This window comes from Calypte anna, chromosome 13, assembly GCF_003957555.1.
Source record: "Calypte anna isolate BGI_N300 chromosome 13, bCalAnn1_v1.p, whole genome shotgun sequence".
In the NCBI taxonomy this organism is placed as follows: Eukaryota; Metazoa; Chordata; class Aves; order Apodiformes; family Trochilidae; genus Calypte; species Calypte anna.
In genome coordinates this window covers 12,801,891-12,817,428 of record NC_044259.1, presented here as the reverse complement: position 1 = coordinate 12,817,428, position 15,538 = coordinate 12,801,891, and the positions used below count along the sequence as shown (strand labels likewise).

Here is a 15,538-nt window from a genome sequence, read left to right as displayed (position 1 = left end):
AGCAGTGGTGATGAGAGCTGGAAGCATATTTTGCACAAGAAGATCAGCATTAGTTTTTTCAGCCATGGATTATTTTTATCATGAGGAATACAGATGAATTATAGCTGGAAAAGGCACCTGGCTCTTTTTAAAAAGTCCCACAGTTGTCGTGGGACTAAACTTGTTGGTAAACCTGCTTCCAGCTCTAGCACTCCAAAGCAGGTTCTTGAAGAGTCTTCACACCCTCTTCATGGTTAGGACCACGGTAAGAGTTTGGGTCTGCAGTCCTAGTACATCATAAGGTAAAAGAAAAGGCATTTTCACACTGGTCAGCTTGTGCTTCATGTGCTGGATTGTGCCCTGTTGATGCAGTTCTGCATTTCCTTTAGAGCTTAGTAAAAAGTTCAGTTCCACAAATGGTAGAAAGGTTACTTAAGAAGATCCTAAAACACTAATTGAGAGTTAAAAGATGCAACTATTTCTGACCACATTTGAACCTCGATGGCAAAGCCATAATTCCCATTTCCCTCACCTTTACATGGTTACACAGACACTTCCAAGGCACGCTGCTGCCCGACAAGGTGGTGGCACACACGTGGCACGTGGCTGGCAGTGTCATTGAGAACACAGAGAATTAATGATTAGGTGATGTGGGCTGATCTGTGATTCATCTTCAGGCTTGGAGGAACTATCAGTCTGGGTCTGTACAATCCTGAAAGATAATTCATAGTTTTTCTTTTATTTTTTTTTTTTTTGGTTGCTTGGTTGGTTGGTTTTTTCCGTAAACAGTGAAACACACGGTATTACAAAACCTGTGGAGAGAGCGACAAAGAGAAGGGATCTTGTGAAGTTTCTGATCAAAATGCCTTTTTGCTGAGAGGAAATCCAATTTCTTGCATGCCTCAGCAAAGGTTGTGCTACCCTTGGAGGGTCTGAGTGACAAAGCCCACGCAGGGCACGGGGTAGCCAAGAGGCAGAAGCAGCTTCCAGGTTACAGCCACCCTGTACCAGACACAGAAAGTAAATGACTTTTACATCCTGAGAACTGATCTGCTGAGCTGTCTTTTCCTGTTGGGTATCAAGATGTCAGGGATCACCCCTGTTGGAATTGAACAGCAGGTAAAAAGAAACTCTGAAGTCTGTGAAGTCACTGGTTTGTCACCCACGTTTGGTTGATAGATGAACAGTCCTCCCAGTGCAAGCTCCAGTCCAAAAAAAGATCAGCACAAGACCAGATCCATTTATCACTCCTCTCCTGAAATGCCCATTTCCACTTCCTCCTCTGCGCGTGTCTAAGGAGCATTCTTCCCTGGTGAGTCCTCTGCCTGTGATAAATAACAATAAATACCAGAGACTGAGAATTACAACTCTTTGCCCACTCGGAAATGGTTAAAATTAGTCAAAAGAAAGTGTCAGTAAGATCAGGCTTAAATCTGAAACGAAGTAACAGCAAATGTTTACCCTCTAAGAGGAAAAACAGCATGAAGTTGGGAGGGGAGTTCTGGGAATGTTTTCCTGCCAGAAGAAAAGAAAAAAAAACCATACCAAAACAACAGATGTAGTGGTAGGTACAAGAGTCCAGGCACAGCCAGTGAGACATCATCATTATTCATGATTTTCAGTCTCTCTGCTGCTCTAAAGCTGCTTCCTTGAGATGTTGCTTACCAAACAAGAGCATTCCTGCTCCAGGGAATGGCTGTACAAAGCCAGCTGTGAGGCAGAGGTGATATTCCTCGTTTTTTCTTGATGGAAAGGTAAATCTGGAGAGATATGGAGAGTTGTCAGAGCTTAGTTCATAATAAGATACTGTATATTAGGTAAGTAACATAGATTGGGGCCACATTTGCATAACAAAGACCAATGTTACTGCAAATTACATCTTGCTCTCTGCAATTCCATAATTACAGACTTTATGATCTGTAAACATCATCTTTAAAGCCAAGTAAATCCAAGCACATTCTCTTTGCATCTTGCCGATGGAACCCACCTCTGCAGCTGGCTGAGGACTCTGTAGCAACAGCGTTGGTGAAATGTATCGATTTCATGTGACACAAAGAAAACTACTCTATTTTTTTTGTTTGTTTTTTTTCCAAAATCCATGGTAACCCCTAATGCTTTCAAACAAATACACCTTTGACCCACTGGGTTGCACTGCCACTAACTATTCTGTTCTTGAAACACGAGTGAGCACTCCATAAAAACTGCTTATCTTTATGGTGTGGGTGGCTTTTTTTTTTTTTTTTTTTTTTTCAGATGCTGACATTGACTCTTGATGAAAAACTCTTACCTGCAGAGATGTATTCCAGATGCTTCACCGAATGACATCATGTGCACATGCAGAGGGATCACTGCCAGCACTAACAGTGACATGGCACAGGGCTCACATGACTTGTCTGGGAGGGGACAGCCAAGCTCCTGCTTGGAAACTCCCCCCCCACTGCCTTTGCCTAAACTTTGCCTCATAAAGTTTCCACAGCAGCAGTGAAAGGTGAGGAGTTGAACTCTGGGCTCTCTGAATAGACACAAAGAGCTTCTTCCCCTGGCTGCCATCAGCAGGAGGTGAGCAGGGAATGGGCGAACCAGAGGTCAGGGGTGTAGCAGCTTGAAAAGATAGGATAGAAACCTTGAGGAAATAATTAAAAGGCAGTTATCATGTGTCTGCTTCAAGTACAGCTGTAAGCTTTTCTAGGGACTTTGATTGCCTTCAGATTTGTGCAGTGCTTGGCACAGCAGGACACCCACCAAGCACAGCGTCAGGTCCTGTGTTTGTCCACACAGTGTGGTTGACATGCAACTCTTCTGGTGACAAGGTAAGATGTCCTTATGGCTTTTTTTCTATCTATTCTATACTTCTATAGATAGTTGTAGTAGTTTTTCTCTCAGACACAGTTGATCTCCACTATGTATGCTCTGTGAAGGCTGGTTCCATTGAACTAAGGTCTCCAACAGAATATCCAAGCACAAGGGGAAAAGGAACACCAAGAAAGTGTGACAGGCAGCCTGTCCATCCCAGCAGATGTTGTGCAGCTGTCAGCAGTCAGACTGTTTGGCTCCTGTCAAGGGAAGGATCCAGCACAACGTGGGTACAACACAAGGAGAAGTTGGCACTTATGTGGCCTCAGCTTGGGACAGTCTGGGGAACAGAAGGGTAAAGGGATAGTGAAGAGGGGACAGGGATAATGTAAATGTTAAAACAAATGTAAAAAAGAAAAAAAAAAAGATAAAAAAGGAAAAAAAAGGCACTTCTTGTCTTTTCAGATTATGCTGAGCATTTTAAAATATGACTGAAACAAACTAGCTTGTTATGGTACCTGGAGTGGAAAATTGAATGGAAACAGACCAGTGGCTTAAGGAAAGTTGTTGTACAAATGATAAAGTAGATGGAAATAATAATTAAATAATGTATTAGAATTCTTTACTGACCAGTATATGTGTTTCCCCATTAACATCAAGAGACTGAGTGGAAAACAATTATTTTTACTTTAAGGTTGAGAATTTGGTTGAGATGAAATTTTTGGTTAACTGACTTGAAATGACTGAAAAGGAACTTCAGCACCAGTTCTAGTTACTAGTTGGAAATAGCTGCAGGCAGCTGAGCTTTTTACTGGCAAATTTGGGTCTGCACAACATGCCAACAAGAGATCAGTGCCAAGCAGCTGAATAGCTTTTTTGTTTGCCAAAATAGCCCTGGTTAAAGGAATGCCTTTTTAATGTATTTGGTCTATTCTGAATCAGAAGAAAAAAGAAGAGGCAATGAGATGTTGGGAGAAACTTAATCCATCAAAGTTTATCTTATTTTATGTAAATAAAGTAAAATTTATGTAAAACTTGATTTTATTTTAAAATCTTCATCCTTTGCCCAAGCAAGACCTCTATCACAGTTTGACTCTTTTAAAAGGAGTACTACTAGAAATGTGATTACAACTTTAACTTTTTCTTAAGCTCACAGAATGTGAGCCTCAACCAAGCACTGTCTCTTTCTCCTCCTAAGAAATCAAAGCAGAGTCAGATTTTCTTCTGTGCTCTGCTCTCTAGCTCTTCACATGTGAATTTTCAGCAGGGTTTCACTCAGCACTGGGGGATGGAGGGATTCTTCTGCACCATCAGCCTCCCAGCAGGCATCTGAGATTCCTCTTTTATGTCTGCCTCTCCAAGACCTAGTGTTGTCATGTCTACTACAAGGTCATAGGAGTAGAAAAATCTCTTTAACCACAAAAAAATAACAATAGTATTTATTGTTAATTTATTGCCAACAATATTTACTGTGTTGTCCCAGCAGAGCAATTTCCTATTGCTGTTTTCAGCTCCCTGCTGGGTGGTTGTAGAGAAGACAGGGAGATGCACAGCAAAAGGGCAAGAGATATGAGTTATAAAAAGGGAAATTCTTACTAGATACTAGGGGGGGGGAAATAAATATATATATATATATATATATATACGTTACAGTGAAGGTAGTCAAATACTGGACCAGATTTCCCAGAGAAGCTGTGGAATCTCCCTCCATGCAGATACTCAAAACTCAACAGTTTGAGGCTCCAACCAACCTGCTAAGAAAGCTGGGATGGAGCAAAGGTCAAAAAAAGGAATGGATTATTCAAGCTTGATGTATTTCAAGCATTAGTAGTATTTTCCTGGACACAGTGGCACTTAAAAGACCTGTGTGACAAGATGGGCATATGGTAGCTATTACGAAACAGAAAATGCATCATTGTGATCAGATGATTAAGATAAGATCAATTTATCCTGTGGCGAGCTATTTGATGCTGTTCCATTCAGGCTAGCAGGTTCTTTTGCTGTGAGGGTGGTGAGACACAGGAACAGGTTGTCCAGGGAAGTTGTGGATGCCCCATCCCTGGAAGTGTTAAAGGACAGGTTGGATGGGGCTTTGAGCAACCCTGTCTAGTGGGAGGTATTCCTGACTGTGCAGGGGGTTGGAGGGAGATGATTTTCCAACCCAAACCATTCTGTGATTCTATGATTGCTACTTACAAGTATTCTTCATCACATATGTAGGAGTCCAACTGTATTTTTTCACAAACTTGATGTATTGGAGGAAAAAACCATGCAGAAGATCTCTGGTCCTAGGCTTGCTCTGTGAGCTCACCAGTCTGATGGTGAAGAACTTTAGATCTGGGGAGAGATAAAAAGACTTAGGACACATTCTTGCTTTAGGTAACAGCATCATAGGGCATCTCTCACTACATTTTTTGGTCAAAGGAGACAAAGTTAACTTTGTTGGCTTTTCTTAAGCCTGCAACCCAAATTTATCGTTTCCTATTGGATTATCTGCAACCCTGTATCAAAATAAAAGGCTGGGAGTTTGAGTGCATGGTTTCAAGTTTCAATTCACTTTTTGCCTGATGGGTTTGTTGTTTGCTTGACGTTTTGGTTTTGGGTTTGTTTGTTTGTTTGTTTTATTTTGTTTTTTAAATACTCAGAACCACTTCACATCAGTTTCTTTCAGTAAAGACTGTAGTTTGGTGGACTTGCCTTGTTCCCTTCTGTCTGTGAACAAGTAGGAACCCAAACAGGAGGAAGATGTCCAATTTTTTCTGTCTCGTGCCCCCTGACCTGCATGAAATCATGTAATGTAGGGAAACATTAGGGCTGGAAGCACCTGTAAATAAACAGAGTTGCATTTGTAAGACTGTACTCAGAAAGCTGTCATTTTACAGATAAAGTATCACCTCCTGGCTAATACCAGGACTTATTTCTGGCAGTGCATTCCTCCTTTCTGAAACACTGCAAGAGTACTCCCAAGAGGCTCATTACTATCAGAAGTAATAGAATTTAATCTTTCTAGTGAATAATTTTCCAACTGTTTGTACCTTAGCCAGCTGCCTTTTTACCTCCTTTGTTACTTTAGGTAACAGAGTTTGCCTGTGTTTGAATATTCTTCCAAGTATGAAAAACAAAAGGGATTAAATTCCCTTCATACTACTGGAATTTGTGTGTTTGTTCTTAAAGACTGGGTGCAACCTTAAAGAATGTTTTCTTAGCTTTTACTAATTGTAATTCATGGTAAGAGTGCAGCAATATAAAAACAGCTATGCAATAATCCCTAAGATTATTATTCAGGGTTATTTTTTATTCAGGACAGGCACAGCAGATCCTGAAATAGAGAGATGTTTCCATGGACAGCAGTGAAGCCCCAGGACCTCCTTAAACCTTAGGTCTAATTTTATTTTTTTTTTTTTCAATCAAAATGGTCAAGCCAGAGCCCAATACAGGGAGATTTATTGTGAGGTGGCCACCTCCCCATTTGGGACTTAAACCTTCAAATTGACAATAATGTGATTTGAAGCAAAGATGATTTTCTTACTTACCATGTTCTTAAGATGTAACTTAGGGTTACTCTGCCAGGGCAGTGAAGGCTGCGTGGGGCTCTGCTCTGCTAAATCTTCCTGGCACAAACTCACTTTGTTGTAGTTGGATTTTTGTTTTCATCCCTATTAGCATAACATCACCTTGTCATTATGGAAGAAGGGATGCCCCATATCATCATTTCCCTGCAGTCTGTGAAGGGCTGGACTTCCTAATTCAACATATCCCCAGGCTAGATCAAGGGAAGGAGCTGTGCCACAACACACCAATGCCATAACCAAAAGCTTTGGTTTTGGCTGTTCTATTTTTCTGCATTGGCCTTCCAGCCCTTTTAGCCTTCTGGAACAACACATACTCATCAGGAAATAAGGGGATTTTTATTCTCCAGAGCTCAACTTTGCTCCATGAACATGGGAGAACATGAAGAAGGGAACAGGACAGGACAGAACACAGAAATATTTTACAGTTTTTGCAACTGGAGTTGAGGGGATTTGCTGCTCTCAGCAATGTGTTCTCCCACTCTACAGATTTAGCAGGTTCACTTACTTAGATCATCTCTTATTTCAGATGAAAAGAGACTCTGGATGTTCCACCATGGCTGACCAGCAGAAGCAGGTAAGGGGTCACAATTATCTTCTAAAGGGAGCACTATGCAGGTGCTTTGAAAGGCACCTTCCAAAGATGTTTCAAAACACCTTTCAGATGTTTTGAACCATCTTCTAAGAGAGATGACAGACACATCCACTCTCTGATCACTTTAGCATAGCTAGGACCTCATCTCTTATTGCTGCAGCAAGATTTTTCCTGCTGGTTTGTTTTTTTCCTTTCAGTGAAGTGAGGCTGCAGCACCAAGTGGTGTTATCTTTGTTTGCATGGCAAGACACCACAGTGCTCCCTAATAACCAGAAGCTCTGCTGCCTAACTGGGCCCAGTCCACAAAGTGGTTCTGCTAAACAAAACATTGTCCCAGGGATGTGCCCCAGTTTCTTCACCCTGTGGGCAGCAATGCTGTTCCACACTTAAGGAATTTGCCAACTTGTACACTTTAAGGACACGATCCCAAGTGATGCATGGGTCAGAGTTTGGAAACAACTGTGCTGGAGCTGTTGGCATGGAGAGAAACAGGGTGTTAGTGCTTGGACTTGATGAACAAGATTTTTTTTTCAGTGTTAACTTCTCTGCTTCTACACCTCATGTAATTATACTGTGTGGGATCCATTAACATAATCCCTTCATCACATGCAATAAAAACACAGCCTAAAACAAGACAGTTTCTAGCCAAAGGGCTTTAAAATAGCTTCAGTGCTGAGCTTTAGCTCAGATCAGGACATATACACTGTCTGATGAATATTAGGAGTTACCAGTTTTTAAACTTTTTTGAGTTCTTCAGCTGGAAGAAGTTAAAGAATCTGGAATACTGTTTGGTCTAACTAAACACTAAGACACTTTTAAGACACCAGAATTTTTTTTTTTTTTTGGTGTGTTCTTTATTCCATGAGAAACAAGGATTTCTAGGCTACAGTTCTGCTAACAACTCTAAGCCTTTTATAGCTTTTGTAACCTTTTCTCTAATGAATATATAGATGGTGTTCAAGGGTCTAAAGATTAAGGAAGTCTTACCTTATGTCAGCACCTGAGGCATAACATGGATGCAGCTGGAAGTCTGCAACTGCCCAAAGAGCAAATCTCTAGTGCAGAATCCACCATGCATTATCTGAAGCTGGAATAGATGGACTTTGCCAGCCTTGCATTTCTACACTCAATGATAACATTGACAACTGATTGCATTGCTTCTGAGTTCATAAACATCAAGTTGTAGGTCAAGAGTCCTTTTAATCACTTGCTCTCCAGTGGCTTATTTGATTTAAAAAAAAAAAAAAAAAGAACATAAAGAGATGAAAAAAAGCAGCTGTTTTTATGTTTTAATGAGATAAGTTTTTGTGTTAATGAGCAAAGGTCTGTTTGGCTCATTAACATCTGATCCAGTGTGTCCTGGCTCAGATAAATATTGCTGGCAAGTCCTGGGCAATGTTTTATGTTCTGTAGCTGTTTCAGAATCTTAAAGAAACTCCTAGCACTGAAAGCTGTATAGAAAAGATTCCTCTATATTGCATTACCCTAAACACACCTGCATCCAGCATTTATTAGTGAGCTGTCCATCTTGTTTGTCTTCTTTGACAGGAGGCAAGCAGGACAGCAACTATGAATCATGGTATTTTTACTCCAATCTGTTTGTGCAGTACAACACCACGACAAAAAACAGGAAGGGCAGATTAATGAACAAGACACTAGCTAGTTATTACACTGTATTATTTCAGAATTGCGTAGATTTGCTCTTAAAACATTTATCCTGCAGGTAAATATGCATATTCACCCAAGAAAATCCAAACTAAGATTGCTGAACTTCAAAACCAGCTACAGCTTGGGCTGCTCTAAAAGACAGTTAGTTAATCGTGCATTTGTCATATATTTACTAAATCACCTGTTGTCAAATGTTTTTAAGCTCCAATATTTTTAATACTGCTTTTGAATATATTTATTCCTGGAATCAAAAAGTCTCAGTGATCATTGGCTGACTCTTCCAGTTGCTTTGTAGAGTTAATATTCTTACTGTGGTAGGAATCATGCTAACATCACAGCTGCCTTTCTGCTATATACCAGAATATAAAATAACAGTTCTATGACTGAGAGCAGGGATTTAGAGAAGCTTACACTTCTGAGAAGCTATTTCAGCTCCTTGTTAATGTGCAGTTGTTCTGTACAGAAGGCACGTGGGATGTACTACCAAGCTGTATACTCATACTAGAGCTGAGCTGTACCTGTGATGACCTAAAGGCACAGCAAAGTGAATCATGCAAGGAAAGGTAATATCCTGTATAAACCTCTGTTACACCTGGAGACAAAAAGACAAGCTTCTGGGCATGTGAGCATGACTTCAGAACTGGTCTTCAAAGCAAAGAAGAAAGTTGAGAGGAGTGGTTCTGGATTCCCTGGAGCTGTTAATCAGATCATCTGATCCTGACAGTTCTGATGACTGTGGGGGCGGGGGGGAAGCACCCTGAATACTGGGAGGGAGGAAACATGGAGTGAGGGAGGTGCTGAGATGGAGCATTCCTTACCCCCAGGTCTTCCTTTCCTACTGCTCCGAGTTATCCAGAAGCTCCTCCTGTCATAGTCCTCCTGGTAGTGAGAGGAGTGGCAAAAAAAACCGAAGTGAAAAATCAGCAGTTCTTCCTCTCCCTTTGGTTATTCCTGAGAAATTCCTTGTCAGTGACACTTCAGGTCTCTGTAAGCACAGCAGGGAGATGTGTGTGTACTCTCTTCCCTCAATTAAACACAACAGCCTGTAAGAGTTTTATGTTCTTTACAGAGTTTCTAAGAAAACAGACCATTGTATTTCAAACACAAGAAGTGCTGGTGTAGGACACAGCAGTGTGTGCTTATTCTTCTTCATTGCTCACAGGAAAAGAAGCTCTGGGATGCCATGAAGCTGACTGCCTATGTCCTTGGTACTGTCCTGCTCATATTCACTGCCTTAGTGAACTTTTTTTGGTAAGATTGTTTGAACAGAAGCTTTTCTGGGGAGAGGAGAAAAAGTGAATGATGAAAAGATGGGCAACCAAGAACACTTATTCCCACAGGTATGTGCAGAATATCTGGGACACTTCAGGCCATTTCTGGCAAGCAACATGGCTGAAGTTCTACAACCTGCATGAGGGGAATGAGTGGACAATCTTCCTCTACGGTGAGTTATTCAGGTTTACAACCTTCTACTATCCATGTATTTCACCTAAAAGGGGGACATGGATGTACATTCCCAAACTCACTAATCCTCCCACTGTAAAAGCACACACAGGCTTCCAAGCCAGTCACAGCTGATAGAGCACAACCTTTGGACTGGTTCCCCATGAGACTGTTACACACATTCCATATTTGATTTTTTTGCTGCTGCTGAACTTAGTAGATTTAGTTACTGTAAAATTAGTGAATTTTACTCTTGCTCTAGCACCTATAAAACTCTTCAGTTGGTAAATAAGTCTGGTAGGAACCTTGCCAAGTTCTAGGGATCAACTCAACCTTGTCCTACTTGTATTTAAATGCCACTCATGAGATAGTTCCCCTAACTTCCCAGAAAAGCCCTTTCAGTCTATGAGGCACTTGTCTTCTCTAACCTCCCCATTCCCTACATCTTACCTGGATGTCAGAACTTACTTACATTACATTCTAAAGCATCTCAGGGCAGAGGAAATGTACCTGGCAGATCTGGGTCCCAGCAAGGTCCTCTGGATACTATGCCACTGTATTTTGGTTCTCATTTAGCCATAGCTGTCACTTTAATTTATTCACACATCTCTGCCCTCTCCTTATGCCACAGGGGCTGCAATGGTTCCTGCCCTTGCTTTCTGGGGCTTCAATGGGATCCTCATGGTGGCTGATGTGACAGGAAAGCCAACATTCATTACCCGCTATCGCATTCAGCTGGGCAAGAACGATCCTGTAAGTATCTCTCACTCTGCCTCTTCTGCTGGCTAAACACTTCCTGCAGTCTCCTAGGCTAGGAGCAGGGAGAAGAACCTGTTATGCTTTGCTCTTGCAACCAGATATTGTTCAAGGACAATCAAGCCAAGTCTTGTATATCCCCTGCAGAGAGGAAGGCAGTCCTTGCCATGAGGCCACTGATCAGATCTGGATTGACTGCTTGTTAAAAAGTTGATCCCAAAACTAACACAGAACCAGCCTACAAACCTTAAAGCTCTTTATCCTCCCAACTCAAAGCCACATTGCTTCTGATTTGGTCTCAAGTTCCGATGTCTCTTTTGCAGGTGGACACAAAGAAGTTGCGCAAAGCCATCTACACAGCTCTGTTTAATCAGTTCTTTGTCTCCTTTCCCATGCTTGTGCCCATGTTCTACGTCATGAAATGGTGGGGAAACACCTTCAGCAAGGAATTACCCACATTCCAATGGTTTCTTGTGGAGCTAAGCATCTTCACCTTAGTAGAGGAAGTTCTTTTCTACTATACACACAGGTGAGCTGTGCTCTTCTACTATACACACAGAAACAGGACTCCATGGTTTCCCCCAATGCCTTTAAGCTTATCCCTATCTATTACAACAGCAATAACCCTAGTTCCCCACTCTTCCACTAATCCTGTATTTATATGTGAAGACTTAAAGGTGCTGGAATTAACACAGCATGAAGCCTTGGTGCTGGTGAGAAAGCTGGAAAGCAACATTCTTTAAAGAAAAAGGAGAACACTGACTATCCTGAAAGATAAAAGCTCAGTGATGGATCTCCTGTTCACTTGTATAGCACCTACAAAACAAAGCCTGACTCCTGACACTGCAGGCTACGTGCTGACACCAAAATTGAAGACAAAACCTAAAAGATGGGAGAAAAAGGCCTGCAAGGCTGCTTAGAAGCAGGGCCAGCATTCTCAGAAATTTGAGGTTTTCCCTTATGGACAAAAAGAGAGAAACAAAACCCATAAAAACCCAACTCCTTAAGGGCCCACAGAATCTAAAATTCTGCCTCAGTTGCCAGCAGGTAAAGTCAAAACAGTGAAAATACAAAGTGAGTCTTCTCAGAAGGTCTGAGCAAATGAGTCATCCAGGGATTTTGATTTATGGGATTTATCTGGACCTAGGTTTAACATCAGCCAGTGGATTCATCAATTTAGTGAGGGCTCAGTGCTTAGGAAAAGAGAGATGGAAGCCAGGAGTCCTATACCTTTGTTCCCAGCTGCTCTAAAACCTTTAAAGAACAGGCATGAACAAGTTCCTTGCAGAAATCCTGTTATATTGCTCTAAGTTCCTTTCCTACAGAGCTGAAAACATATATTTCTCTGTTTTCTCTACTTAGGCTTGTCCACCTCCCACTCCTGTATAAGCACATTCACAAGAAGCACCATGAATGGACAGCCCCCATTGGTGTGGTCTCCATTTATGCTCATCCATTAGAGCACATAGTAAGTGAATTCTCCCATGGTCATGCCCCAGATCCTGTGTGGTGTGATGCCCATGGGATGAAAAGGATAAGCAAAGAAAAGCAAATGTACCTTTAGACTCTTCTAATGTAGGAAGAGGAAGCTGATCTGCTTTGCCAAGAGGCCCAGTTGTAGAAGGGTTGCAGTCCCGTTCATACTGGGCTCTGCTGGCTCTAAGACCAGAGATCCAAGGGCCTCCAGCAGATAAGGAGCTGACTGAATGGTGCAAGTGAGGAGCACAGACAGTGCTTTCAGCAGGAGATGTGGCACTTACACACTCAGGGCTACTGCATGGACTCAGTTTTCGTGCTGGTGGCTGGGATCAGTGTTTGCAGCAGTGTCTCCCAGTGCTGCTTCTGCCAAGGTCTCTCATGAAAGCATCCCACCATTCCACTTAAAAGCACTATCTCCTGTTAACAATAGTCCTGGGATGCAGCACTAGTTCTGTCTCTCCTTGACAGTTTTTGGGCAGCAGAATGACATTCAAGAGTCCAGCTAAGCCTGGCTGCTGCCAGAAGCTTGGTCTGGGCAGCAACAGCCATTTGTAACACTGGGAGGACAAAATGATGTGATGCACGTGGGATCATCCCATCACTGCCTTTGACTGTTCATGTCCACAAGCCCTGCCTTTTGACAGATAGGTTTCCCAGAGCAGCTTCAGCATTATTCAGAGTTGGAGCTGCAATTCAAACCTCTGACTCCAGGGTGACAAACTGGAATCATGCTGCCTTCACAACCTCTGGTTTGATCTCATGTCTAACTTCTGATACAAGCTTGAGATGACACTATGTTTTGCAGTGAGTAAAACGCATCTCAGAGTAAATTACTTTGATGATTATGCACTTTTAGCATGGTGTTTGCAGAGGGATCTTTCCTTTACACGGGTTGCACAAAACTAGAGCGATAGATCACCCAGGTCACACAACTCCATAGAAGGGAGTCTGCTTGTTGTGATTCATTAATGTAATAATTTGCTTCTCATTTCTAGCTGTCCAACACACTGCCTGTCATGACTGGACCAATGATCATGGGCTCCCATATCATTTCAATCACAGCATGGTTCTCCCTTGCTCTCATAACAACAAGCATTTCCCACTGTGGCTACCACCTCCCCTTCCTACCATCGCCGGAGTTCCACGACTTCCACCACCTCAAGTATGTCTGGGCACTGCTAAACTTCCCCTCCTCTTATCTGTGTCCTGGCACTGATGACAGCCAAAGCTCCTTTCCTAGGGTCAAGTGTGTTTGTGCAGCTGATGTACAAGCACAGAAGGTTGTGCAGCTTGCCCAACAGCAGGCTGAATGCTGTCAGTTCTTCAGGCAGTTAAATAGAGATGGGGATTTCAGAGGATTGCAGCCCACACAGCTGCCAACCACCTGACATCTGTCTCCCACCAGCTGACTTGGAAACTTTCTCCAGAACACACAAACACCAGAGCTGAGTCTGGGCATTTCAAGTGTCCTAGGATTACACAGGAGGAAAGCATGTCGTGTCTGAAATAGCAGGTTTTACCTGGCCTTTCCCCAGCACAAGTAGAGTCAGAGTTCTCTGCAAGGCTCTTCCTAGAAGTTTGGCAGACACTGCATGTGATTAGAATAAAGTCAGAGCAAGGGAAAATCACACAGTGGAAATAAATTTGCAGGAAGCCTCCCTGTCTGTCCCTCTCCTGCACCCTGGGATTAGTAACATTGATCAGATAATCACAATTCCCAGCTTCTTCCTAAACTGGAGAGAGCAGTTCCAGCAGGTTGTTCAGGGTCATGTGCCACAGTACTGGAAGAATTGTCCCCATCTCTCAGATGTGCACTAAATTAATATACATGAGTTTCCCCTCCTGCAGTTCTATTGCCACCCAGATGCTGGGCAACACCCAAACCATGGCACCAGTTGTCCTTATCAGTCATTTCCTCCAACACCAGACTCATGTCAGGACATGGAGCACTGCAGAGCTGATGCTCTCTGGGTGTAATGGCTGTGCCAGCATCCCAGTGCTGGATGCACAGGAGCTCCATGTCCCAAGGCAGCTGGATCTCTGAAGGAAGGACACAGCAATCTGGCTGTTCAGCTGCTGCTGCCCAGGAGATAAGAAAGCTGTTGTTCTGTGCCACTGTTTTTGGGTAACAATGGTACCAGAAAGGGAAGTTGCAGAAGTTTCTCCCAGGCTTTGTTAGGGCTGCAAGGGAAACTGGTGAGGTGGCACAGTTTTGGCATGGAAGGTTTATCAGGGCTCTGCAAGGAGATGGAACAAGAAAAGTGAAGCAACTTACATTGATTCTGTTTGATTTCCAGGTTCAACCAGTGCTACGGAGTCCTAGGAGTGCTAGATTATCTGCATGGAACGGATAAAGTGTTCAGACAAACCAAAGCCTTTGAGAGACACAGGGTCCTGCTCAGCCTCACACCTCTCTCAAAAAGCATCCCAGAGGCACCCAAGAGGGCAGAGTGAACCCAGCAGTTCCTGCAGTGCCCAGCGACTAGCACAGCCAGACAATGTTTTAAGCCAAATAGTATTTTAATTGGGAAATGAGTTATTATTTATATGTAACAAAACCCAAAGCCAACTTAAAGATGCCACTTGAAAAGACTGCATTTTGCTGCCTGTTATTTTTTACCTAAGGCAAAAAAAAACTGGTCTAGAAAGCTATTTCTAAATGAAGTGTAGGGGGCTTTTTTCTTAATTACTCCAACAGCTCCTTGGTTCCAGCTACCTACACATAAGCTGGATGTGTTTTGGGCTTTGGGAGTTCTCATTAAAATTTTAACACTTCAGTTTTCACAGGCTGTGCTTTGGCCTCTTCTCAGCAGCATTCTGTAGAAACACCAGCAAGATCATTTTATGTACACAACAGGACTAAAACCACTATTTTTCTGAGTCTCAAAATATGTGGGATATGGAATGCAACACCGTGGAAAGTAGAACGGTGTTAGAAACACTCTCCCACTCCACACACAACAAAGGCCTGAGCTGTGTCAGTGAAACCCTTCCAAGAAAGGAACCCACAAAAATCATCCACACCTTCATGCACATCCAGAAGTACTTACATGACCATTTGAGACATGCTGTGAATTTTCTCCTGGGATCTTTTTTAAGTCTCACTCCTGTCTGGAGGCAAAAATGACTCCTGGCTCTTGCCACTGCTATACCCACATCCTAAGCAAGCTCCCCAAGGAGAGGACAAACAGGGCTGCCCTGCACTGCACTGACCTGCTGTCAGCCCAGCTCTGCCTGTGGAAGCCAACACTCTCCC

The 15,538-nt window shown here is 42.7% G+C and overlaps 1 protein-coding gene across 2 annotated transcripts; it reads left to right on the top strand.

Moving 5' to 3' along the window:
• Positions 1-2,412: 2,412 nt before the first annotated feature.
• FAXDC2 (fatty acid hydroxylase domain containing 2) lies at positions 2,413-14,889 on the top strand. Of its 2 annotated transcripts, none has more exons than XM_030459004.1 (9): positions 2,413-2,789; positions 6,871-6,918; positions 9,767-9,855; positions 9,945-10,048; positions 10,679-10,800; positions 11,127-11,332; positions 12,166-12,271; positions 13,278-13,444; positions 14,580-14,889. In XM_030459004.1, exons 2-9 carry the CDS (start codon positions 6,871-6,873, stop codon positions 14,734-14,736), a joined length of 999 nt encoding a protein of 332 aa, XP_030314864.1. In that variant the 5' UTR covers positions 2,413-2,789; the 3' UTR covers positions 14,737-14,889. The 2 variants fall into 2 exon arrangements, with proteins under 2 accessions (XP_030314864.1, XP_030314865.1); XM_030459005.1 differs by having other exon boundaries at positions 2,413-2,538; positions 14,580-14,846.
• The last annotated feature ends 649 nt before the right edge of the window (positions 14,890-15,538 follow it).

Coding starts and splice junctions, on each gene's coding strand:
- FAXDC2 (XM_030459004.1), top strand. CDS start 6,871: ATGAAAAGAGACTCTGGATGTTCCACCATGGCTGACCAGCAGAAGCAG. Junction 12,272..13,277: donor CTCATCCATTAGAGCACATA/GTAAGTGAATTC, acceptor TCTCATTTCTAG/CTGTCCAACACACTGCCTGT. Junction 13,445..14,579: donor CACGACTTCCACCACCTCAA/GTATGTCTGGGC, acceptor TTTGATTTCCAG/GTTCAACCAGTGCTACGGAG.